The 20,934-nt window shown below is 66.3% G+C and overlaps 3 protein-coding genes across 6 annotated transcripts; 1 reads left to right on the top strand and 2 right to left on the bottom strand.

Moving 5' to 3' along the window:
* Nucleotides 1–588: 588 nt before the first annotated feature.
* PAN2 (poly(A) specific ribonuclease subunit PAN2) lies at nucleotides 589–12,104 on the bottom strand. 3 transcript variants are annotated; one of them, XM_027745802.2, is made up of 26 exons: nucleotides 12,018–12,099; nucleotides 11,217–11,507; nucleotides 10,453–10,622; nucleotides 10,215–10,335; nucleotides 10,062–10,139; nucleotides 9,681–9,948; nucleotides 8,639–8,981; nucleotides 8,240–8,336; nucleotides 7,601–7,720; nucleotides 7,331–7,450; nucleotides 7,131–7,259; nucleotides 6,809–7,008; nucleotides 6,238–6,380; nucleotides 5,859–5,965; nucleotides 5,350–5,448; nucleotides 4,846–4,922; nucleotides 4,053–4,194; nucleotides 3,680–3,817; nucleotides 2,987–3,046; nucleotides 2,816–2,906; nucleotides 2,581–2,738; nucleotides 1,937–2,080; nucleotides 1,425–1,604; nucleotides 1,221–1,314; nucleotides 920–1,117; nucleotides 812–851 (listed from the first exon to the last, which is right to left on the bottom strand). In XM_027745802.2, the coding sequence occupies exons 2-26, from the start codon at nucleotides 11,487–11,489 to the stop codon at nucleotides 817–819; spliced, it is 3,585 nt and encodes a 1,194-aa protein (XP_027601603.1). In that variant the 5' UTR covers nucleotides 11,490–11,507; nucleotides 12,018–12,099; the 3' UTR covers nucleotides 812–816. The 3 variants fall into 3 exon arrangements, with proteins under 3 accessions (XP_027601601.1, XP_027601603.1, XP_027601604.1); XM_027745803.2 differs by having other exon boundaries at nucleotides 817–851; nucleotides 6,238–6,377; nucleotides 12,018–12,104; XM_027745800.2 differs by lacking the exon at nucleotides 12,018–12,099 and having other exon boundaries at nucleotides 589–851; nucleotides 11,217–11,489.
* Nucleotides 12,105–13,789: 1,685 nt separating this feature from the next.
* Nucleotides 13,790–14,989, top strand: IL23A (interleukin 23 subunit alpha). Its single transcript, XM_039390713.1, has 4 exons — nucleotides 13,790–13,966; nucleotides 14,113–14,211; nucleotides 14,600–14,725; nucleotides 14,821–14,989. The coding sequence occupies exons 1-4, from the start codon at nucleotides 13,790–13,792 to the stop codon at nucleotides 14,959–14,961; spliced, it is 543 nt and encodes a 180-aa protein (XP_039246647.1). The 3' UTR covers nucleotides 14,962–14,989.
* Nucleotides 14,990–15,113: 124 nt separating this feature from the next.
* On the bottom strand, nucleotides 15,114–20,876 carry STAT2 (signal transducer and activator of transcription 2). 2 transcript variants are annotated; one of them, XM_039390712.1, is made up of 24 exons: nucleotides 20,802–20,876; nucleotides 20,578–20,709; nucleotides 20,348–20,498; nucleotides 20,160–20,258; nucleotides 19,996–20,088; nucleotides 19,846–19,924; nucleotides 19,675–19,760; nucleotides 19,449–19,597; nucleotides 19,220–19,378; nucleotides 18,743–18,895; nucleotides 18,649–18,669; nucleotides 18,456–18,549; nucleotides 18,293–18,349; nucleotides 18,131–18,214; nucleotides 17,904–18,002; nucleotides 17,400–17,535; nucleotides 17,260–17,309; nucleotides 17,060–17,145; nucleotides 16,856–16,995; nucleotides 16,594–16,782; nucleotides 16,456–16,513; nucleotides 15,845–16,308; nucleotides 15,476–15,778; nucleotides 15,114–15,293 (listed from the first exon to the last, which is right to left on the bottom strand). In XM_039390712.1, the coding sequence occupies exons 2-24, from the start codon at nucleotides 20,706–20,708 to the stop codon at nucleotides 15,160–15,162; spliced, it is 3,015 nt and encodes a 1,004-aa protein (XP_039246646.1). In that variant the 5' UTR covers nucleotide 20,709; nucleotides 20,802–20,876; the 3' UTR covers nucleotides 15,114–15,159. The 2 variants fall into 2 exon arrangements, with proteins under 2 accessions (XP_039246646.1, XP_039246645.1); XM_039390711.1 differs by having other exon boundaries at nucleotides 15,476–16,308.
* Nucleotides 20,877–20,934: the final 58 nt, after the last annotated feature.

Below are 20,934 nucleotides of genomic sequence, written 5' to 3'. Positions count from 1 at the left end.
TGTGCGGCGGAGCCGGTCGGAGCGGGCGGGGCGGCGGCTCGGTGGGCGGCGGGGCCGTCCCGCGCGCAGGCAGCGCCGCGGGCAGCCCGGGCCGGCTCCGAGGCCCCGCCGTTGCCAGGGCCCGGCCGCGTGGCGCTCGGCCCCGAGGGGGCGGGGCTCGCGATGACTCCGCCCACGGGACCGCCCCGGCCACGCCCCCAGCCCCCGTACCGGCGGTGCTGGCGGAGCCCCGTCCGTCCCGCCGTGACCCCGGGGCCGGGGCGAGCCCCGTCCGTCCCACCGTGACCCCGGGGCCGGGGCGAGCCCCGGCCGTCCTGCCGTACCCCCAATCTGAGCCCCGGTGTGTCCTGCCGTGTGCCCGGTGCCAGCCCGGGCTCCTCTGCGTCCTGTCCCTGGTCCCGGTCGTTCCTGCCCTGCCCCGGTCCCGGTCCGGTTCCTCTGTGCCCTGTCCCAGCCCCAGCCCCGGCACCACCGTGTCTTCGGTCCTGGTCTGAGCCCGAGTCCTTCCTGCCGTGCCCCGGTGCCAGCCCCGGCTCCCCCGCCCCGTGTGGCCGGTGCCGATCCCCGGAGCCAAGGAGGACTCAAGGCGCGGGTGTCCGAGGTGCTTTATGAGGGCGCCCGGGCCGGCGGGCGAGGGATGGGGGGGCGGGCAGGGATTCCCAGTACCGGCAGGGAAAGGGAGTCCCGGGGCTCCGGGCCCCGGGGGAGGCCCGGGGGGATCGGGCAGGGTCGGGGACAGCCCCGACCCCGCTGCTGGTTCCAGTTCCACACGTATTTATCCGCCTGCCCCGAGGCTGCTCCTCGCAGGGGCTCCGGTCACAGGGCGAGCACGGAGGGGAACACGGCCCCATCTGCGGGGACAGAGGGGGTCAGGGGGCGCGGGGAGGGGGCGCGGGGAGGGGGAATGGGGGGGCCTTACGCTTGGGGCTGCTCTGGCTGTCGGGCTCGGGCACCTTCCAGTCCAGCTTTCGGCCCTTCTCGTAGAGCCCCTTGAGCACCTTCCGGAACTCCTCGGGCTCCGAGCCCTGCGGGCTCAGCTCCAGGTACTTGCGGTAGAGCCGCAGCGCCGTCTGTGCGTCCTCGATGCTGTCGTGGGTTTCTCCCTGGATCTTCAGGTCTGGGGGGAGATCCCTCGGTCAGGGAGAGGCCTGGTGGGGACCCCCGGGGGGGTTTATGCCCCTGCTCCCGCCCCTCCCGGATCCAGGAGTTTGGCCACTGACCCAGGAAGTACCAGGCGAGGAAGCGCAGGGAGATCATCCTCTTCCTCGGGATGTGGAACAGGTACACGGTGTCGATCACCTGGTCCTTGGGCACCTGGAGAGCAGAGAGGGTCCTGCTGCCAGGGCAGGGGGGCTGCCGCGGAGGGGAGGGTTTGCACAGCTCCTGCCCACACCCAGGGGAGGGAGGGGGCTCAGTGCTGTCACCATCAGGTTGATGACACGGAAGTCCTTCTGCAGCCCGTGGCCCACAAACTTGACGCCCACGTCGATGAGGAAACGCAGCTTCAGGTAAGTGGATTTGAGGGTGGTCAAGTGCTTGGAGGAGATCTTGGCATCCAGGTCTCCCGGCTTGATCCCGGAGTACTGGGTCAGGTAATCCACCACCTGCAGAGACCAGGGCCTGTGGAGGTGGGCTGGGAGGGCTGAGGGGCTTAACCCCCTCCCCAATTCGCCTGCCAGCAGCCTGGGCAGGGGGCTATCACTGCAGGTGCCCCTCCATGGAGAGGGACAACAGAGCACACAGGTGTCCAGGTGAGGTCACCACGGGGGACACAGGTGTCCATGGGGAGCACCCAGGTGTCCATGGGGAGCACCCATGGTCTGTCACCATGTCTGTCACCAGGTGTCCAGCTGAGGTGACCTGTCACCAGTACAGTGGGTGCCCATCCTCCCTGGGGGTCTGGGGAGCTGCGTGAGGCCAGGTGGGTGCCCCGTACCTGCTCCTGGGTGGAGATGTAGTCATCAATGAAGGGGACCCCCTCGTTGGGGCCCTGCCCACGCACGCAGGTGATCCGGGCCACCGACATCTGGCTGGGCTTGATGGTGGATTTGGTGCCATCGCTGCGCAGCTCGGCCTCCTCCTGAGACAGGGGACAGGGGAGGTGGTGACCCACCCTCCCCAGCCCCAGAATCACAGAATATCTGGAATGGGAAGGGACCCACAAGGATCGTCGAGCCCAACGGCTGGCCCTGCACAGGCCCATCCCCAACAGTCACACCATGTGCCTGAGAGGACCATCCAAATGCTCCTGGAGCTCTGGCAGCCTTGGGGCTGTGCCCGCTGCCCTGGGGAGCCTGTTCAGTGCCCAGCCACCCTCTGGGGGAAGAACCTTTTCCTGAGATCCAACCTAAACCTCCCCTGACACAACTTCAGGCCGTTCCCACGGGTCCTGTCACTGGTGACCACAGAGAAGAAATCAGTGCCTGCCCTTCCACAGCCCCTCACAGGGAAGCTGCACACCCTGATGAGCCTCCCCTCGCTGAACAGACCAAGCACCCCCTCAGCCGCTCCTCCTACAGCCCCTGAGGGGCTGCCCTTGTGCCCCAGCCCCCCCCAGCCCCCGCCCCAGGGACCCCCGACCTCGTTCAGCGTGACGAACTCCGCGTCCAGCCCCACCAGGTCTCCCGCCTGGGGCATCTCGCTCAGCATGAGGGGGATGAAGGTGGCGTGGCACTTGCGCTGCTTGCGAGCCAGCGAGGCCTCTGCCAGCAGCACACTGGCCTCGATGGGGTTCTTGACTGCAGGGAAAGGGGAAGGAGCTCAGTGGGGAGCCGGCGGCGCCGGCCCCGCAGCCGCCCCCACCGCAGCCACTCACTGACGAGGTTGTACTTGGCGTTGAGGTTCCTCCGGGCGTAGTAGAGGATGGCTGGCACCTTCCAGCTCATGTCGAACTGCACGGCCTCACACTGCAGGGGAGGGGACAGTGCGGGGCAGCCCCGGGGCCTCCACGGGGTCCCCAAAGGTGCGGTGTCACCTCAGAACTCACCTTGTCCACGGGCTCGATGAGGAAGTCGTTGAAGAGGTACCACTGCTGGTGTGTGACTCCCTGTGGGGAGAGGCACGGGCACGGCCATGAGGGCCCCCCCAGCCAAGTGCAGTGACTCCTCTGCCCAGTTACCAGGGAAAGAGGGGTGTGACAGTGCCATGTGGGAACCCCCGCCCTTCCTGGGACACCGTGGGGAAATCCCTGCTGCCCTGGGTGGTGACAGTGTACATGAAGTGTTCGGGCTGGACAGGCTCTGGGCTCTGCCCAGCTCCTGACCAAAACTCCAGGGAGATGCAAGAGATAAGAGACAGGGATGGAGCCTTGACACACTCTGGGAACTCCTGGCTTGGGCATCTCCACCAGACAACAGGACTGCCCAGACCAGCCCTGTCCTTGGGAGGGGAGATGACGTCCCTGCCCTTACCTGGAAGTACAAGGAAAGCTGGCACCGTGCCCGTGGCCAGGAGGAACCAGCCTGAGTGTGTGTGGGAAGAGGGTTTCTTCAGCCCTTCCCTCCCTGTGAGGGGCCCAAGCAGCTCTTTGCTGTTCAGGGCTGCCTGGCACGTTCAGCCAAACACTCAACACTTGACTAAGAGCCCAGAATGGGCCCGATGCCCTGGGCAGCAGGACCCCTCGGGATGGCTCTGGGGAGCCGGCAGGTGATGCAGTCGTGGGGGTCCCGCAGGGTCTCACCTCCTTCCGCTGGTGGTAGGTCTCTCCCACTTTGATGTGCCCCACCAGGCTGCCCCCCGTGCGGGAATCCAGGATGTGGACGACGGTGGCCATGAGATCGTAGATGTACACGGACTCGGGGTCATCTGTCGGGCTCAGCTGCGGGAGGAACCGGCCCGGGGAAGTGACTGAGTCCCCTCCAACCCAAACCCCGAACTTGGATGCGCTGTCACCGCCAGCCCCGAGGTTTTCTTGCTCCCCCGAGGTGTCTCCGAGAGATCCTCGTCATCTCTCGGCCACGGGCTCGGCGGAAAGCGGTTCTGAGGCAGCTCTGCTGCCACAGCCCCGTGAGAACACGACCACGGAGCCCCACAAGGAGCTTGTCAGCCTTTACCTCATCGGTCTCGCTCCAGTTGCTCACGTCAAGCTCTTTGCTCTTGGTCAGCCTCATCTTGATGGCGTGAGGGATCCAAATGTTCTTCAGTTCCTCCACAGAAGCATACGAGTGCCCCATCTCGGGGTTCCCCAGATCCTTCCTGCACAGACAATCATGGAAAGCTGAGGCAGAGGGAGACATAGGATGTCATCCTGGCCAACTTCTTCAGGGCAGGATCCCCACCCACCCACTCCCCAGCTTATTCCTAAACCTCCTGGGGGAGCTGCCTGGAGCAGGACCGTGGCAGAGGTGCTCAGCCAATGTCAGCCACCAAAGGCCAACGTGCGTTTGGGGCTTTTGTCATTTAGAAAAGGGGAACGAGGATGGGGGGCTCAGAAAGGGATCACCAGGTGGGTCACAAAGGTGTCTGAAGGGGATGTGGTGCAGCCTCAGAGCAGAACAGAGACTGTTCCAGTTCAGAGCCCCCAAGGAGCTACACACAGGCAGGTTATCAAATTATCATTATTAAATGAGAAATGGCCCAGAGAACCACCCAGGAGGTGTCACTGCTCAGAGCCACCACTCCAGGAACAGAATCACAGAATCTCTGAGGTTGGAAAAGACCTCCAAGACCATCGAGTCCAACCTGTGCCCGATCCCCACCTCGTGACCCAGCCCAGAGCACTGAGTGCCACGTCCAGTCCTCCCTTGGACACCTCCAGGGATGAGGACTCCACTGCCTCCCTGGGCAGCCCCTTTCAGTGCCTGATGACCCTTTCCATGCAGAAATTCCTCCTGAACGGTCACCTACCACTCTCCAAGAGAGATCTCCTTTCCCTTGGTGATGTCAAAGCCTCCTCTCTTCATCATGGCTTTCTGAAAGGAATACTGGCAACGAAACACAGGCAAGTGTCAGCAGGTGGTGACAGGCCAGCCCTGGGGACACGTGGGTGACAGCCAGGCCAGGAGCAGGGAAAAGACAGGGATGTTAAAGTCGGTGACAGGGAGAGTGACAGTGAGGGAAACCCAACGTCCCACGTGCTCCAGGGAGCTGGCAGGTCCCGGGGGACTGGGGGAATGGCAGTGACTCCTGCAGTCACACCAGCTCTGTCACGACAGGAGATCTCGTCTTTTCCGACTCCAAACACACGGATCATGCTACAGGCATGACCAAACACCGCCACATCCTCTGGGAGCACAGCTCAGGTGGAGGGAGAGAGGCCAGAGACAGCGAGACCAGAGTGAAAACCTCCGCAGGGCCGGGCACCGCAACCCCCGTGAGCCGGGAGAACAAGGCCCCAAGTGTCTCCCCCACCTCAGCCTGTGTCTTCCAGAAATCTGCCTCCTTGGAGCTGTTCACCTCACAGTTAATGACCAGGACGTCTGGCAGGCAGCGGATGTTCCGGGTCTGCACCTGTGGAGGGAGCAGGAGATGGAAGTGGGGCAGCACCGGGAGCCTGGAGAGGCTCAGGTTGGGTTTGGAACACTCAGCCCTCCACCGGTGCCTTTCCCCGCAGCGCTGCCTCCCCTCCCTGGCTGCATTCCTGGTAGCTGGGGGTACTCCCAGGACAACTGAGGCAGGGAGCAGCCTGCTCCATCAGCTCCCAGGGGGTTTCTCTCTGCCCCCTCCCCTGGGAGGATTCAGTCCTGTGAGATGAATTCACACAGCCCAGGAAATACCCCACGGCACATCGGCTGCCGGCCGGGCCAGGAACCGAATCTCTGGCATCTGCTCAGGAGGTTCCCCAGTGACTAACGGAGAAACTGCCCCCCTCATGCCCATCTCCTGCAGCCCCTCATGCCCGTGCCCCCTCCTGGGCTCACCGTGGGCTGGTACTTCTCGCAGTTCTCACACCAGGCCTGTGTGTTCTGCTCCAAGCAGATGCTTCGCTTTAAAATTTGGGCAAACTCATAATCCTTGGCTGGTTTTTCTGAAGGGAGAAAGGATAATAACGTCACCTTCCAACACACAAAACCTTCGCCGACTTAGCTCAGCCAAACCTCTGGGGTTTTCCTCACAACCACCAGCCAGAAGGTCAACCCCCAAATCTGTCTTTCTGTAGCCAAAAGCTCGGCTGGTTGGAAACCCAACCCTAGACCTGGGGCTGCCACAGCCTGGCAGCTCCTCACTGCAGGTGTGTTTCACCTGGAAAAGTCAGGGATAACAAAGCCCCCCATCCCCAGGGCCTGGCCCTGCCGTTACCGGTGCTCTCGGGGTAGGAGAGGGTGAAGAGCAGCGTGGAGGACACTCGGACCGTCTCCTTCCCACAGCGGCACATGCTGCAGTTCTCCATCTCACAGCTGAAGAGCTGCCCGATGACAGAGTCCCCTGAGGACCCAAAGCTGCTGGAAAAACAGAGCACTGGGGTCAGCAGGATCCCAGAGATCCCTATGGGGGCCCATGTCTCGGGCTGCACAGGGCCAGCTCCCAGATTCCAGCAGCTCTTGGGGAACCGGCCATTGGGTTTCCAGAGCTAGTGTCCTCTGAGCAGCCCCAGCCCCTCCAAGCCCCTCTGGAAGCTCAAGCTGGTGTCCTCTGTGAAGCCTCACCCCTCCAACCAGGTTTGGCTTAGGACAAAGGCTCAGCATGGGATTCACACGCTGCCATAGCATAGCCTGCAGCTTCGTGTATTCCCATGGACCACCTGGGGCATTCCCATGGACCCCTCAGGGCAGGCAGGAGTGGCAAGAAACCTTCCCAAGGGATGGGTGTGGTCTCTGGGAGCCAGCCCTGCTCCGTCACTCCCAGTCCTGTCCCCGTGCCAGGGCCTCACCTGGTGCCAGCCCCCCGGTACGCCTGCGGCCCCTCCTGCTCCTGCGTTTCCTGGTGCAGCTGAGTGAGGATGAAACGGTTCCAGCTCTGAATCAGCCGCCCCAGGTTCACCTTCCCCGTGGCTTCATCCGAGTCAGCCAGGATGAGCCCCAGCGCCGAAGCCTCCGGGATAGTGCGGAAAGCCCGCAGGAAGTTGCTTCCCTGGGGATGGGGCAAGAGTGTCAAGTGACAGGAGTTTCCACAGTGCCTGACACCGGCACCGCCCGGCTCCTGTTCCCCTGCAATCCCTGTGACCCTCCCAGGCGGCCCAGCCCACGACAGACCTGGCAGGGATCTCCTCGGGATAGGTCCAGCATATGGAAGAGCAAGCCCAGCTCACAGCCCAGGCAGAATTCCTTCTGGCACAGGTGGTTCTGGACCAGGCAGCGGACGGGCTCCAGGAAATACAGCACCTGGCAGAGACCGAGCAGTCAGGGGGGTCCCGGGGCCGTGGTGGTCCGGGCAGGGCTGGGGTGGCTCCCACCTGGATCATACAGTTGCAGTAGGCATTGGGAATGTGGGGCTCCAGCCCTGCAAACAGCGTCTTGTTGTAATGCTTGAAGTCAAAGTCCTCCAGCCCCAGCTTGGAGTATTTGATGGTGACCTGAGCGGAGATGTGACGTGTTAAACAAGCACCTTCCCACGCCGTGGGCCCCCCATGGGACAGCTGGTGCACCCAGGGGTGTCCTTGGCCATGGCCAGCCCAGCCTTGGGACCCCCAGCCAGCCCCAGAGCAGCCCCCCGAGGCCACCACCTTCCTGTACTTCTTGGCCACCCTGTAGAGATGTGGCTCCTCCTCCCGCCCGATCGGGGACTCGGGGACTTGGCTGAAGTTGTCAAACTCGTTGTCCGTCTCCTTTAACCGATAAGGAATCTGAGGAGGGGAGAGAAGGGATGAGCAGCTGAACCCTGAGGTGGAGAGAAGCCCCACGTACTGACACAAGCAACTCCTGGGCTTTCCTGCCTCCCTGAATGAGCAAAGGGATACACCAGAACGGAGTGGGGCCCTCCCTGGACCTGCACGAGGCCTCCACACCTTCCTTCTCACAGGGATTTGTCACTGTGGGAAACTACAGAGGCACCGTGGGCAGTGTTTTCCCAAGGGTGAGGGACATGCCATGAACCTCCCAACTGGACAGCTCAAGCCTTCCCTGCCACAGAGCCAGGGAGGGATGGAACTGGGAAAACTGCCAGGCTGGCTCTGCTCAAGAGAAGCTGACACCTCCAAACTATACACCTGCCACATCCCACGGGAATTCCGCCCCTCATCCCTGTCCCTGAAACCTCGGAGATGGCTCAGCACACAGCAAGCTCCGCCCTCCTCTGACCTGCAGAGCTCCAGCGCTGGAAACACCACCCCACCCCCTCAAAACCCCCTGCTGAGAGCGGGTACCTGGTTGCGGAGCTTGGTCCTGGGGTTTGGGGCGTAGCCGATGAATCCCACTTTCTTCATGGTTCGCAAAATCTCGGGATCTACTGGGGGGGCTCGCCTGCAAACAATACCCCCTGAGTCAGAGCAGCATCTCTTACCCACCCAGACGCCTCCTGGGTGTGCTCAGGTGCCCACCCTAAGGGTGGTCCCGAGTGCTCTCCCTCCTCAGTCCTTCCCCAGGTTCATTTTCCAACCCAACAAACCCCCTGGGTTATGCCAGGGCAGGGCGGCAGCGCTGAGCACAGGGACAGGCACTGCCCCTCGGCCATTCCTGTCCACTGCCAGGAACTCATCTGGCACTTCCCAGGGCAGGTGAGGAGGAAGGAGAGGTTGTTTTTCCCGGGAGGGGCTGGGAATTACCGCGGTGCCGGGGCGGAGTTGGCGGCAGGCCAGTCGGAGAGCAGCGCGTCGCTGGTCAGCGGCACCGGGATGAGCGAGAGCGGCACCAGGTCCTGGTTCCAGTCCAGGTGTGGCAGCGTGTCCACCATGCAGGGCAGGGCGAAGTCGGTCTCCCGGGAGTAGGCGTTGAAGGTGACCTCCGGGGAGTCGGCCCAGAGGTGGACGCAGCCCTCGGAGTCGCCGAAGGCCAGCGCCTGTTTGCTGGCAGACACGTCGAAGGTCATGATGAGGGGCCCCACCGTGTTCACGTGGAAGATGTCGGCGGGGTTGGCCAGCCCGGTGGGCTCGCAGAACTGGCACTGGCCTGTGGGAGAGCAAGTGCAAGGACAACGTGGCACCGGGACACGGTGACCCAGGACATGGTGACCCACATGGTGACCCACTGGACACGGGTCAGCAGCGCTCAGCCAGCCATCCTTAGATCATGGAATACCCATGGGACATCCACGGAAGGGACCCACAAAGATCAAAGTTCAGCTCCTGGCCCTGCACAGGAAAACCCCAAAAGTCCTCCCAGTCCCCAAATCCAAACACCTGAGAGCATTGTCCAAACACTCCCTGATCTCTAAAATCATGGAATATCCTGAGTTGGAAGGGACACACAAGGATCCTCCAGCCCAACTCCTGGCCCTGCACAGGACAGCCCAACAATCCCACCATGTGCTGAGAGCATTGTCCAAATGGTCCTGGAGCTCTGGCAGCCTTGGGGCCATGACCACTGCCCTGAGGAGCCTGTTCAGTGCCCAGCCACCCTCTGGGGGAAGAACCTTTGCCTGAGATCCAGCCTGACCCTTCCCTGACACAGCTCCAGCAGTTCCCTCAGCTCCCATGGCTGGTCACAGAGAGCAGAGATCAGAGCTGCCCCTCCTGAGGAAGTTGTACATAGCAACGAGGTCTCCCCTCAGTCTCCTCTGCTCCAGGCTGAATCCCCTGGGATTTGACCCTGAGCTTGGGGATGCCGGGACCACCACCCCAGTACCCCCAGGGCCACAGCTTCACACACCTGTCTGGGAGATGATGGCCAGGCGGGAGGTGTAGGTGGGGATGAAGCGCAGGAAGAAGGGGTCGATGTGGACCTGCAGGGGGGTGGTCGCCCGCATCATGCGCAGGTCGTAGACCTTGAGGAAGCGGTCGCAGGCCAGCCCGTTCATCCGGCTGGAGAAGCCGCAGGTCACCAGGAGGTTCCCGTGGACGTCGAAGTCGGACAAGCTCCCGGAGTAGGCGTCGAACTCGTGCTCCACCACGAACGTGCGCAGGTCGCGCAGGGACACCTGCGGGGGACGGCGCTGGGTGCCAGGCGCCCGCTCCGGAGCCCCCGGAGTTCTGGGAGGAGACGGATCCCAGCTCCAGGGTACCCCGGCAGGTCAGACAGGGCTGGCATTACCTTCCCCGAAGTGTGCCCGCAGAAGAAGAAACGGTTCGATTGCCTCATGATGGTGATGCCGGGGACCTCCACGGTGTACTGGGAGGGAAGCGGGATGAGCGGGGATGAACCCTGGAGCTTTGCTCCAGGGAGCAGCCCCCGGCCCAGCCGTACCTTCTGCGTCTCCTGGACGGTGTTGAGGTCGATCTCGAGGACGTGGTTCTGCAGCCCGGCCACGAGCAGGGTGCTGCTGTCCGTCAGCAGGAGGCTGTGCATGTCCTCGGACTCATCCATGCTGGGGGAGAGGACGGGACACCCTCACGCTCCTGCCTGGCTCCAGGAGGCAGCAGGGAAGGGGTGGCAGGGAGGCAGAGGGGCCAGGACCACCCCACAGCACAGGGGCAGGACTCACAGGTAGTCAAAAATGATGAGGCCGCCCCGCGACATGTACTTCAGGTTGGTTTTGGTGAGGAAGAGGACGCCGTTCTCCAGGCTCTGGATCTGGCGGATGTCGTCGCTGCTGTTCACTTGGAAGGAAGAGTATCGCTCCAGCGTGGGGCCGAAGAAGGAGGTGGCATGGCCCTAAACACAGAGGGGCAGGGACATCACAACCCACCCCACGTCCCAGGGATGTGACACAGGTGAAGGTCGCTTTGTCCTGCGCCAGCTCCCAGGAGGAGGCAGCGACCGGCGGCCTCACAGCTCGGCCGGACGACGGGGGGATGTCCTGGCCCCCCCCCGGGTGCTCCAGACTGTGGGAGGCTGGTCAGACTTTTCCCTGGATGCAAACACCAGTAAGGAATCAAAAGATCCATCAGTCCCACAGCCGTGACTTGGGAAGCAGCAGGAGGCCCGTGCTCCGAGAACTGACATGGGCAGATAAAGAGGGAAGGGTTTTAAACTAAAGAAGGAGATTTAGATGGGATTTTGGGATGAAATTCCTCCCTGTGAGGGTGGGGAGGGGCTGGAATGGATTTCCCAGAGAAGCTGTGGCTGCCCCATCCCTGGAAGTGTCCAAGGCCAGGCTGAAGCAGCCCGGGCTAGTATGAGGTGTCCCTGCCCATGGCAGGGGGATGGAACCGGGTGATCTTTATGCTCCCTCCCAACCCAAACCATTCCATGATTCCCTCAAATTCCCTGCTCCCCAGGTTTCCCCGCAGTGACCTCCCCACCTACCCCGTGGTTCCCAATCCACAGCATCTCCTCGTGCAGGTCGAAGTGGGACACGGAGACGGGCACCCCGACCTCGGACACGGCCGTGTGGAGCTCGCTGTACATGCCCTCCATCAGGTGCACCGACTCTGGCACCGGGATGCCCTCCAGGGACACCCCCTCGGGGTCCAGCTCCACCAGGCTGGGGTTGAGGTGGGGGTCCAGGACGGGGTCCAGCGCCGGGTGCAGGGGCGGCGCATACTCGGCCAGGGAGGGGTTGAGCCCTTCGAAATTCATGGTGAATCCCGGTGGCCTCTGGGACAGAAAAGGAACCGGAGGTGGTTGGTCAGGAACACCCAGAGCCACCGGTTCTTGGAATCGGTGACTCCGGGGATGGGAATGGCAACTGGAATGTCCAGTGAGTGTGGGGTGCAGGGCTCTGCCAGGACACCGAGGACACCGGGGCTGTAAAGTCCCTCCCCAGGACACGCTCAGAGCCCCGTCATGGCCATGAGGAGCCTGTGGTGGCCCCCGGGCCAGGGGGAACCAGGCAGTGGTCCCAGGACACCGGGCAGCTGCCTGAGGAACCGGGAAGTGGTCCCAAGATACCGGGTAGTCTCCCCGGGGTACCGGACAGCGGCCCCAGAGCACAGGGGAGTGCCTGGGCAGACGGGAAGCAGCCCTGGGGTACCGGGCAGCCTCCCCGGGCACGGGGCAATAGTCCCAGCCTGCCCGGGAAGCCGAGCCCCGCCCGGTACCGGCAGCTCCCGGAGCTCGAGGTCCCGCCCCGCCCCACCCCCGGCGACTCCGGGCTAAGCTCCGCACCCTCCGCCCTTATCTCCGCGAGCCGACACCGAGCGCGCCGGCGGTATCGGCGGCAGCAGCCCTGGGCGCGGCACTGGGGTCCCGGCCCCACCGGACCCGGCCCTAGCGGCCGCTCTCTCCGAGCTCGGGGCGGCCGCCACCCTCCTCCCCCCCCGCGCCCGCCGTTACCGAGCCGCCGCCGGGGCCGGGGCCGCGATACCGGGCTCGTCCCGCCGGGGCCGGGCCGGGCCGGGGCCGCTCCCGCGTCGCTACGGCAACCGCGCCCCCCGCCCGCCAGCCGGCCAATGGCAGCGCGGGGCGCTTTGCACGGGCCAATCAGCGCCCGTTCAGGGCGGGACTAAGCGGCGCGGCGGGACGGGGCGGCGGAGGGGCCAGAAAGGCTGGACGCGGCCGGGGCGGGGCGGGGGAGCCCCGGGGGGACCCCCCAACTCCCGGATGCTTCGCTGACCCCCGGGCGCTGCCGGTCGGTGCGGCACCTGCGGCGGGCCGTGGGCTCCCATGGATGTCACGCAGCGTCCCCGGACACCCCACTGTACCCCACGGGGTCCCACCTTGTTCTCTGACTCCCCCGACACCCCACGGTGCCCCATAGTGCCCCACGGGGTCCCACCGCGTGCCCTGGCACCCCGCGGGATCCCAAAGTGTCCCCAAGTACCCCACAGTGTCCCTCGCACGCCCCTGGCACCCCACCGTGTCCACTGGTGTCACGGAGCAGCCCGTGGCATCCCACAGTATCCCACGGGTCCCACGCTGCCCCTCAGCACCCCACGGGATCCCAAAAGTGTCCCTAAAATCCCCAGAGTGTCCCACGCTGTCCCCAGCATCCCACCGCGTCCCACTGTTCCACGGAGTCCCACAGTGTCCCACGGGGTTCTACAATATCCCGGGGGTCCCACCGCGTCCCGTGGCACCTCACAGGATCCCAAAGCGTCCCTAAACGCCCCATAGACTGCCACGCAGTCTCTTGGCATCCCACAGCGTCCACTGGTGTCCCACGGAGTTCCGCAGGGTCCCAGGGAGTCCCCGGGACAGCGCACCGCGGTGCTGAGCCCCATCGGCGCCGGCCTCCCCCGTGTCTCCCCTTCCAGACCCACGGCAGCCCCGCCGCCGGTGTCCGTGCCCGGGGAAGGCCGGGGGCAGCCCCGCCGGGCGGGAGCGGGAAGCGCCGGAGCCGCCCCGTCGGGGCCGCCGGGATTGCGGCGCTGCGGGCAGCACGTCTCGGCCCGGCCCGGAGGGGACCGGGGCTGCGGGACCCCGGGGGCGCGAGGGCGGGGCGAGCCCCGCTGGGACCCCCGAGGCCGCGGGGAGCCGCCGGCTGATGTCCTGGGGAGGCCGGGGGACACCGGGAGGGACACCGAGGAAAGCACGGGGACACGCGAGGAACACCGGAGGGGACACGGGGGGACGCAACGGGGGATCCACCGAGGTGACACCGCCGCGGGCTCCCCGGTGCGCTCGTCGGGGGCAGCCCAGGTGCACCCAGGGGAGGTCCCGGTGCCGGTGCAGGTCCCTCCCATCCCGCTGGGCGCGGAGCCGCCAGGAACTGCCCCGGGTTTTCCTGCCCGTCCCGTCCCATCCCGTCCTGTCCCGGTGGGGAGCGGGGCCGGGCGCGGCCAGGGGACCCCGGCCCGGTATCGGTTCTGCTTTCGAGGGAGGCGATTTCGCAGTAACGGGGGGCGGGAGCCACCTGCCCCGGGGATTCCCCACCTGCCGCCGCCCCATAAGTACCCGGTGGCAGCGCCGGTGGCGGCATCGACCGGGAACGACCGGGAATGGCTTCGCTCCGCCGCCTCTGCCTCTGTCTCTGCCTCCCGCTGCTGCTGCCGCCGCCCGCGGCTCCGGCCCCGACCCCGGCCCCGGCCCCCGGCACCGACTGGGCCGCCTGTAAGATCCTCTCCCGGGACCTGTCGCGGCTGCTGGCGACCGTCAAAGAACCGCACCCGGTGCTGGTGAGCGCGAGGGGCTCGGCCGGGGGGACCGGGGGGTTACGGGGGACGGCGGGCACCGGGACGTGCGGAGCATCCAGGTGGGAGGGGGGGCCCGAGGGTGCGGGGGGCCCGGGGGACGTGCAGAGCCCACTGACCCCCTGCTCCAGGAGGAGATGCAGCTGAGCGAGGAGGACCCCCAGAACTGGCCCCCCCGGATCCTCTGCAGCGACGCCTGTGACCCCCCCACACTGGACACCAACAACACGGTACGGGGGGCTGCAGGGGCTGGGGGGCTGCAGGGACGCTGAGGGGGGCTGGGGAGCCCAGGGAGGGCTCTGGGGCTCTCAGAGATGCACCTTGGGGTCCCAGGGTGACTAGGGGTCCCAGGGAAGCTGAGGGATATGCCTGGGGGTCCCAGGGATTCTGAAGGCGTCTGGGGGTCCCAGGGATGTCTGGGGGTCTCAGGCATGCTGAGGGATGTGTCTAAGGGTCCTGGGGATGTCTGGGGGTGCCAGGGATGCTGAGAGATGCACTGGAGGTCCCAGGGATGTTTGAGGATCCCAGGGATACTGAGGGATGCACGTGGGCTTCCCAAGAGTGCCCAGGGGTGTGGGAGGGTCCCAGACCCCCATCTCACCCCCCTGGCCCCCGCAGCGCTGCCTGCACCGGATCCTCCAGGCGCTCCAGCACTACCGGGACCTGCTGGGCTCCGACATCTTCAGGGAGCAGCCCCAGCCCCAGCTGGAGACCACGATGGACCAGCTGCTGGGCCTCGTCCAGGTGAGGCGGAGGGTGGGAGCCCCGAAGGAGCCCGTCGGGGGACACAGGAGCCATCAGCTGTGGCCCTGGACCCCCTGACACCTCTGTCCCCGCAGCAGGAGCACGGCCACCCCCCCCGGCACCCCATGGACCCCAGCAACAACTGGTCTCACGGGCTGCTCCGGCACCTGGCCCTGAACCGGCTCCGCTCCTTCGCCGCCGTCATGAGCCGCGTCTTCACCCACAGCGCCCGCTGAGCCCCGGGGCTCCCACCCCCCTATTTATTCCCTCCCTCTCGAGGGGTTATTTATGTGCCGCGTTCCCTATTTATCTCGGGTATTTATGAGTTTCTAATAAAGCTCTGGAGGAGACGAGCGGCTCCCGCGTGCGGCGCAACGGGGGCACGGGCGGGGGGGTGGGAAGGGGTTTATTTACAGGGGAGGGGCCGGGGGGAGTCACTGGAAGTCACTGGCGTCGACGTGGAGCGGGGGGAAGTCGGTGGAGGCGAAGAGGGAGTTGACAGTGGGCAGAGCCAAGTCCTCGGGCTGTGGCAGGAACGGGTCACGGTGGCCCAGGAGCACGGCGGCACCTGGGAGGGGAGGGGGGACGGGTCAGTGCTGAGGGGACACCTCTGGGACCCCCAGGTACAGCCCTCAGAGCCCCCGGGATCCCCAGGTGCATCCCTGGGATCCCCAGGTGCATCCCTGAGAATCCCAGGGAACTCCAGACACCCCTGGGATCCCCAGGTGCATCCCTCACCCCAGCACTCACCTGCCAGCCCAGGGTCCAGCTGGGGCCTCCCGTCCAAGCTTTCCGGCATGTTTGGCATCAGCTCTGCCACCTCCAGCGTCTCCAGCGTCCCTGAGCCTGGCTCCAGCGACTGCAGCAGCTCCTGGATGTCCTGGCTCCTGGGCAGCAGCTCCAGGTCCCTCAGCTCTGGTGGCAGCAGCCCCTGGCCCTCAGTGACCTGCAGTGGCTCCGCAGCCCCCGGTCTGGGCTGCAGCATCCCCGTGTCCACAGCTCCCACTTGTTGCAGCATCCCTGTGTCCACAGCTCCCACTTGTTGCAGCATCCCTGTGTCCACAGCTCCCACTTGTTGCAGCATCCCTGTGTCCACAGTTCCCACTTGTTGCAGCATCCCCGTGTCCACAGCCACCGTCCCCTGGTCCCCCGGCAGCACCTGCAGTGTCCCCAAGTCCCCTGGTCCCACCTGCAGCATCCCCACCCCCCCAGGCAGTACCTGTATAGTCCCCACAGCCCTTAGTGCCACTTCCACTGTGTCCTGGATGTTGGGGACCACCTGCACCACCACCTCTGAGACCTCGGATCCCACCTGCGGTGGCTGTGGTGGCTCCAGGCACTGGGACCCCGACTGCAGTGTCCCCAAGGCCCCGGGCTGCAGCATCCCCGGGCTCGTGGCCACCACCTGCAGCGTCCCTGGGCTCACAGCCACTCCCTGAGGTGTCCCTGGGCTCTGGGACTGTGGCAGTGCCAGGCCACCATCCCACTGTGTGCCCTGTCCTCTGGGCTGCAGCTGCAGCGTCTCCAGGTTTTCAGTGGCAGCCACCAGCTCCTCTTCCGTCTGCCACGACTTATTTGCCTGCCTGGAGGGAGAGACAGGGGGTCAGGGTCAGGATCAGGGTCAGGATCAGGGTCAGGGTCAGGGTCAGGGCATCCCCTTTCCTGTGGGGTCCAAGTCACCAAGTCCAGGACTATGGGGAGATGGGGGACTGAGCCCTCCACTGCCTCACCTGGAGGACACACGGATGAGGCGCTGTCTCAGGTATTTCTCTGGCTCTGTCAGGTTCCCTGGGGGAAGAGAGGAGGATCAGAGGGGGTGGCAGGTGCTCCCCCTGCTCTGTGCCGTGCCAGGCCGTGCCAGGCCGTACCCTCCTGCCGCTGGCTGTAGTAGGGCCCGAAGGCCTTGTCTCGGGGGGTGTCGGGGTACAGGAACTGGAGGGGGTTCTCGGGAACGTTCTCCTCCATCATGATGTGGTAATCATGGATGATGTCGGGCAGTGCCAGGGACGCCAGTTCGACCGCCGTGTACGGATCCACCGAATGGAAAGTGGGGGATCCTGCAGGGCCCCCAGGGGTCAGTGCCCAGGGCGGGCTGAGGGGCCGGACCCCGGGGCCGTGGGGTGCACTCACCACCACTCTCGGGATGCTCCACCCAGGTGCAGGTGACCCCCCCCAGGACGCTCTCGCTGAACCGGATCAGGAACGTCCCCGTTCTCTTCGACTTCAGCAGTTTCCTCTCTTGTTTCCGGCTCACGAAGCCCAGGATGAGTCTGGGGGAGGCACTGTCAGCCCCTGCAGCCCCCGGGCCCCCCCAGCCCCCAGCCCTGCTCCTACCCGTCCTTCCAAAGCTGCTTGAGGTGCTCCTGGAGCAGCCCCAGGATCCCGTCCAGCCAAGCCCAGAAGGAGAAGCCGGTGCCGTCCTGAGGGAGAGGGTGGGTGAGAGGGGCTGGGGGGGACAGGGCCACGGGAGGATGGGGGGGATGAGAGGGCAGGGTCCTGGGGGGATGCCGACAGGGGTGACAGGCTCTGCTCACCTTGGAGAACTTGTGCCAGGCCACGGTGCTCTCTGGTGACGGCTTCGAGCCTTGGAGGCGAGAGCAGGGTGAGCAGGGGGACGGCACAGCCCCGTCCCCGCCGTGTCCCCCCGGGGGTCGGGGCTGGCTCCCAGCCTTACCAAAGAGCTTCTCGGCCAGCATGAGGAGGTGGTTCTGGCTCAGCCCCCTCTCTGCCACGCTCTCAAACTGCCAGCTCAGCACCTTGGCCAGACGGGGCCACGGCGCCGGGGGCGGCGCCGAGAAAATGTGCTGGTCCTGCGGGACAGGGGGTGAGCAGGGACAGGGACACGGGACAGGGACAGGGATGGGAGAGGGACCGGGGGATGTGGATGTGTGGCAGGGGATGGGGATGTGCACTGGGGCAGGGGATGGTGTCCAGGTGTTGGGACAGGGACCAAGGGACAGGTACAGGACAGCGATCAGGGGATGGGGGTGGAACAGGGACCAGGGAGAGGGCACGGGGCAATCAACAGCAGGAACAGGGCCCAGGAACCTGGCACAGGATGGAGATCAGTGAGGAGCAGGGACGGGGACGGGACAAGGACCAGGACAGGGGGGCACGGGGCAGGAGATGGCAGGGGTGGGAGCATGGGGGGCAGTGCAGGGCTGGGGGTCCTGCTCGCCTTGGGGTCAGAGCTGAGCATGTTGAACCAGAGGATGGAGGCCCAGGCGCTGGAGAACTGGTTGTTGTTGGAGATGATGACGAAGGGCAGCGTGGAGGTCTGTGGGGGGTGTGGGGGTCAGGCTGGCAACCCCCAGTCCCCCCAGCATCCCCCAAGCCCTCCAGCCTCCCCAGCCTCCCCCAAACCCCCCAGGCCCCCTAGGCCCACCCGAGCCCCCCAGTCCTCACCTTCAGCTCCAGCTCCAGCCCGCAGTAGGCGTAGGCCAGCGTGAAGGTGATGAGGTGCAGCTCCTCTGTCACGACCAGGGGACTCTGTAAGGAGGTGGCACTGTGGTCACCACGTGGCCTCGGCCCCCCCTGCGTCCCCACAGCCCCCAGCCCCGCACCCACCTCGCCGGCGCCTTTGCTGCCCTTGCCAGACCTGCTGTCCTTCTGCTCCTTCAGCGTCTGCGGGGCAGGACAGAGTCAGCCCGGGGCGGGGGCCGGGGCTGGGGGGGGTCCTCGCCCCGCTCTCTGCCCCGGGGGGATCTGGGGGTCTGGGGGGGGCCCCTACGAGGTACTGGAAGTCGCAGACCAGCCCCTCCTGGGGACTGTCCCCGGCCAGGAGCGTTTTGCTGCTCGACGTCAGGATGTTGAACCTGCGAAACCTGCGGGGCGGAGAAGAGGCGGCGGGTGGGGGGTCCCGGACCCCCGGGCAGGGGGGGCACAGCCCCGTCCGCCACCTCCAGCGCTCGCCCGGCTCTCACCCTTTGACCTTGGGGGGGTCCCTGCAAGAGAGAGCGGGGTGTCAGCGGGGGAGCGGGACCCCCGGGGGCGGGCGGGGGCTCTGGGGGTCCCGACCTGTCGATGTGGATCGTGGCCTCCATGCGGTGGTTGCGGTCGTGCAGCCGCACGAGCAGGCGGGCGCGGGCCGAGAACTTGGTGCCGGTCCGGAGCACGAGCGGGCGCTTCAAGGGGTTGGGGGTGCTGGGCTGCTGCTCCACCACGAAGGCACTGGGGCAGAGAGGGGGGTCGGGGCTGCCCCGGTAGCATCCTGGCCCCACCCACGCTGCCCCCACCTCTCAGAACCGTAGAATACCCTGAGCTGGTAAGGGCCCACAAGGCTCAAAGTCCAGCTCCTAGCCCTGCACAGGACATCCCCAAAATCCCACCACGCACTGAGAGAGTTGTCCAAACACTCCCCAAGCTCTGGCAGCCTTGGTGCCGTGACCACTGCCCTGGGGAGCCTGTTCAGTGCCCGACCACCTGCTGGGGGAACGACCTGTTCCCAATATCTAACCCTGACGCAGCTCCAGCCATTTACATCCCCTTTCCTACCTCTTCAGCAGGTGTGTGAGCTGCTCCTGCAGCCGCTGCTCCAGGAGGGGGGTCTCTGCTGCCAGCGGGTCCCTCTCGTAGGTCACCTTCTGCCGCAGGTCGCTCAGCGCCCGGAGCAGCTGCCGCAGCTGGAACAGCCCCTGGCCCAGCCCCGTGAACCTGCGGGGGCCCCGGGGCTCAGCGGGGGCCGGCTGTGCCCCCCCGTGCCCCCCTCTCCCCCCGGCCCTACCAGGTCTCCAGCGGGCGCAGGTTGGTGTCCACGGGGGCTCCCAGGCACGAGCGCTGCTGCCGCTCCCGCCAGTCCCCCAACTCCTGCTGCAGCAGCTCCCGCAGGGTCTCGCTGCGCCCCAAAAGCTGCTGCATCTGAGCCAGCACCTCCTGGGGACAGATGTGGGTCTGAGCAGGGGGTGAGGAGCAGCCACGGCCCCCCCAGACCCAGTCCAGCCCCCCCTCACCCGCCGCTGCTGGTCCAGGTTCTGCAGCTTGGCCTGGAGGGCTTGGAGCTGCCGGGCGTACTGGGGGTCCCTGATCCTGTCCTGACCTGTGGGCGGGGGGAGGGCTCAGGGGGGCTCGGGGGGGGCGCAGGGCAGCGCCATCCCCCTTCTCCCCCCCGGGATGGGGCTCACCTGGCTGGTAGTGCACCTTGTAGCAGAAGTCAAAGGCGTCCTGCAGGTCCTCCAGGTGCCGGAAGGCACGTTCGGCCTCCTGCGGGCAGAGGGGGGTCAGGGGGGCCCGGGCAGCCCCCGGGGGCCTGGGGGCCCGGGGGGGTCCGTTACCTGCAGGGCCGTGTGGAACTCGGCCAAGCGCCGCTGGATCTGCTGCTCCCGGCCCCTCTCCGGGGGCGCGGCGGGCGCCGGGGACGACCCTCCCTGCGGAGACCCGGGGTGTGAGCAGCGGCCCCGGGACCCCACGGGGCGAGGGGGGGACGCCCCTGCCCTACCTGCCCCCCCGCCTGCCCCAGGCGCAAGATCCGCTGCTCCTCCTGCAGCAGGTTGGCCACCAGGTTGGCGAATTTCTCCGGATTCTCCTCGAACTCGGCCTGTGGAGGGGCAGGGGGGGGGGTCAGCAGGGCACAGAGGCCCCCCCGGCCCCTCTCCCTCAGCCCCCCACCCTGGCCCTGATGCCCACCTGGAGGTCCCGGTGGGCCTTGCGCAGGTTGTGCTTCAGCATGAAATCCTCGTGGCTCGAGCCCAGGCTGCCCAGCTGCTCCGACAGGAGCACCAGCAAGGAGTGGAAGAGCATCCGGGCGTGGGAGGAGAGCGGCTCGGCCGCCTGGCGCCTGTGGCACGGCGGGCTCAGCGCTGGCACGGCCCGTGCCCCCCCCCGGTGCAGCCCCCCCAGCCCCGGCCCCCCGTTACCAGTTCTGGTCCTCGATCCAGGCGGCCAAGCACTGGCGCACGGCCATGGGCAGCTCCGAGCCCGCGTAGAGCTGGTGCACCTGCTCCAGGTACGTGTTGGCCAAGCCCTGCACCTCCTGCCACTGCGCCATGCTGGGGGGCGAGGGGGGGTCAGGGGGGGCCCCGAGGACCCCCCGGAACCGGTGCCCACGTGCCCCGACCTGGCACACCCGCACCCCACGCACCTGCAGCACGGGGGTCCTGGGGGTCCCTCAGCTCCGGCTCGGCCCCGGGTGATCCCGGGGGTCCTTCTGCTCCGGGCAAGGGTTGAGCCACGGTGGGTTTCCCATTTGGGGCGGGGGGCACACGCCCCACCCC

This window comes from Pipra filicauda, unplaced genomic scaffold (assembly GCF_003945595.2).
Source record: "Pipra filicauda isolate LSUMZ 115617 unplaced genomic scaffold, ASM394559v2 scaffold863_size64124_pilon, whole genome shotgun sequence".
NCBI lineage: Eukaryota > Metazoa > Chordata > Aves > Passeriformes > Pipridae > Pipra > Pipra filicauda.
The sequence above is the reverse complement of the archived record's forward strand: the minus strand, read 5'-3'. Positions and strand labels throughout refer to the sequence as shown.

What these genes read in the sequence shown, in the direction of transcription:
- IL23A (XM_039390713.1), top strand. Translation starts at nt 13,790, where the DNA reads ATGGCTTCGCTCCGCCGCCTCTGCCTCTGTCTCTGCCTCCCGCTGCTG. An exon ending in AAGAACCGCACCCGGTGCTG is followed by an intron (nt 13,967 to 14,112) that starts GTGAGCGCGAGG and finishes CCCCTGCTCCAG; the next exon opens with GAGGAGATGCAGCTGAGCGA. An exon ending in AGCTGCTGGGCCTCGTCCAG is followed by an intron (nt 14,726 to 14,820) that starts GTGAGGCGGAGG and finishes CTGTCCCCGCAG; the next exon opens with CAGGAGCACGGCCACCCCCC.
- STAT2 (XM_039390711.1), bottom strand. Translation starts at nt 20,708, where the DNA reads ATGGCGCAGTGGCAGGAGGTGCAGGGCTTGGCCAACACGTACCTGGAG. An exon ending in CAAGGTGCACTACCAGCCAG is followed by an intron (nt 19,761 to 19,845) that starts GTGAGCCCCATC and finishes CCCCGCCCACAG; the next exon opens with GTCAGGACAGGATCAGGGAC. An exon ending in CTACAGCCAGCGGCAGGAGG is followed by an intron (nt 16,514 to 16,593) that starts GTACGGCCTGGC and finishes CTCTTCCCCCAG; the next exon opens with GGAACCTGACAGAGCCAGAG.
- PAN2 (XM_027745802.2), bottom strand. Translation starts at nt 11,489, where the DNA reads ATGAATTTCGAAGGGCTCAACCCCTCCCTGGCCGAGTATGCGCCGCCC. An exon ending in TGTGGATTGGGAACCACGGG is followed by an intron (nt 10,623 to 11,216) that starts GTAGGTGGGGAG and finishes CTCTGTGTTTAG; the next exon opens with GGCCATGCCACCTCCTTCTT. An exon ending in GGCCATCATCTCCCAGACAG is followed by an intron (nt 8,982 to 9,680) that starts GTGTGTGAAGCT and finishes GCTCTCCCACAG; the next exon opens with GCCAGTGCCAGTTCTGCGAG.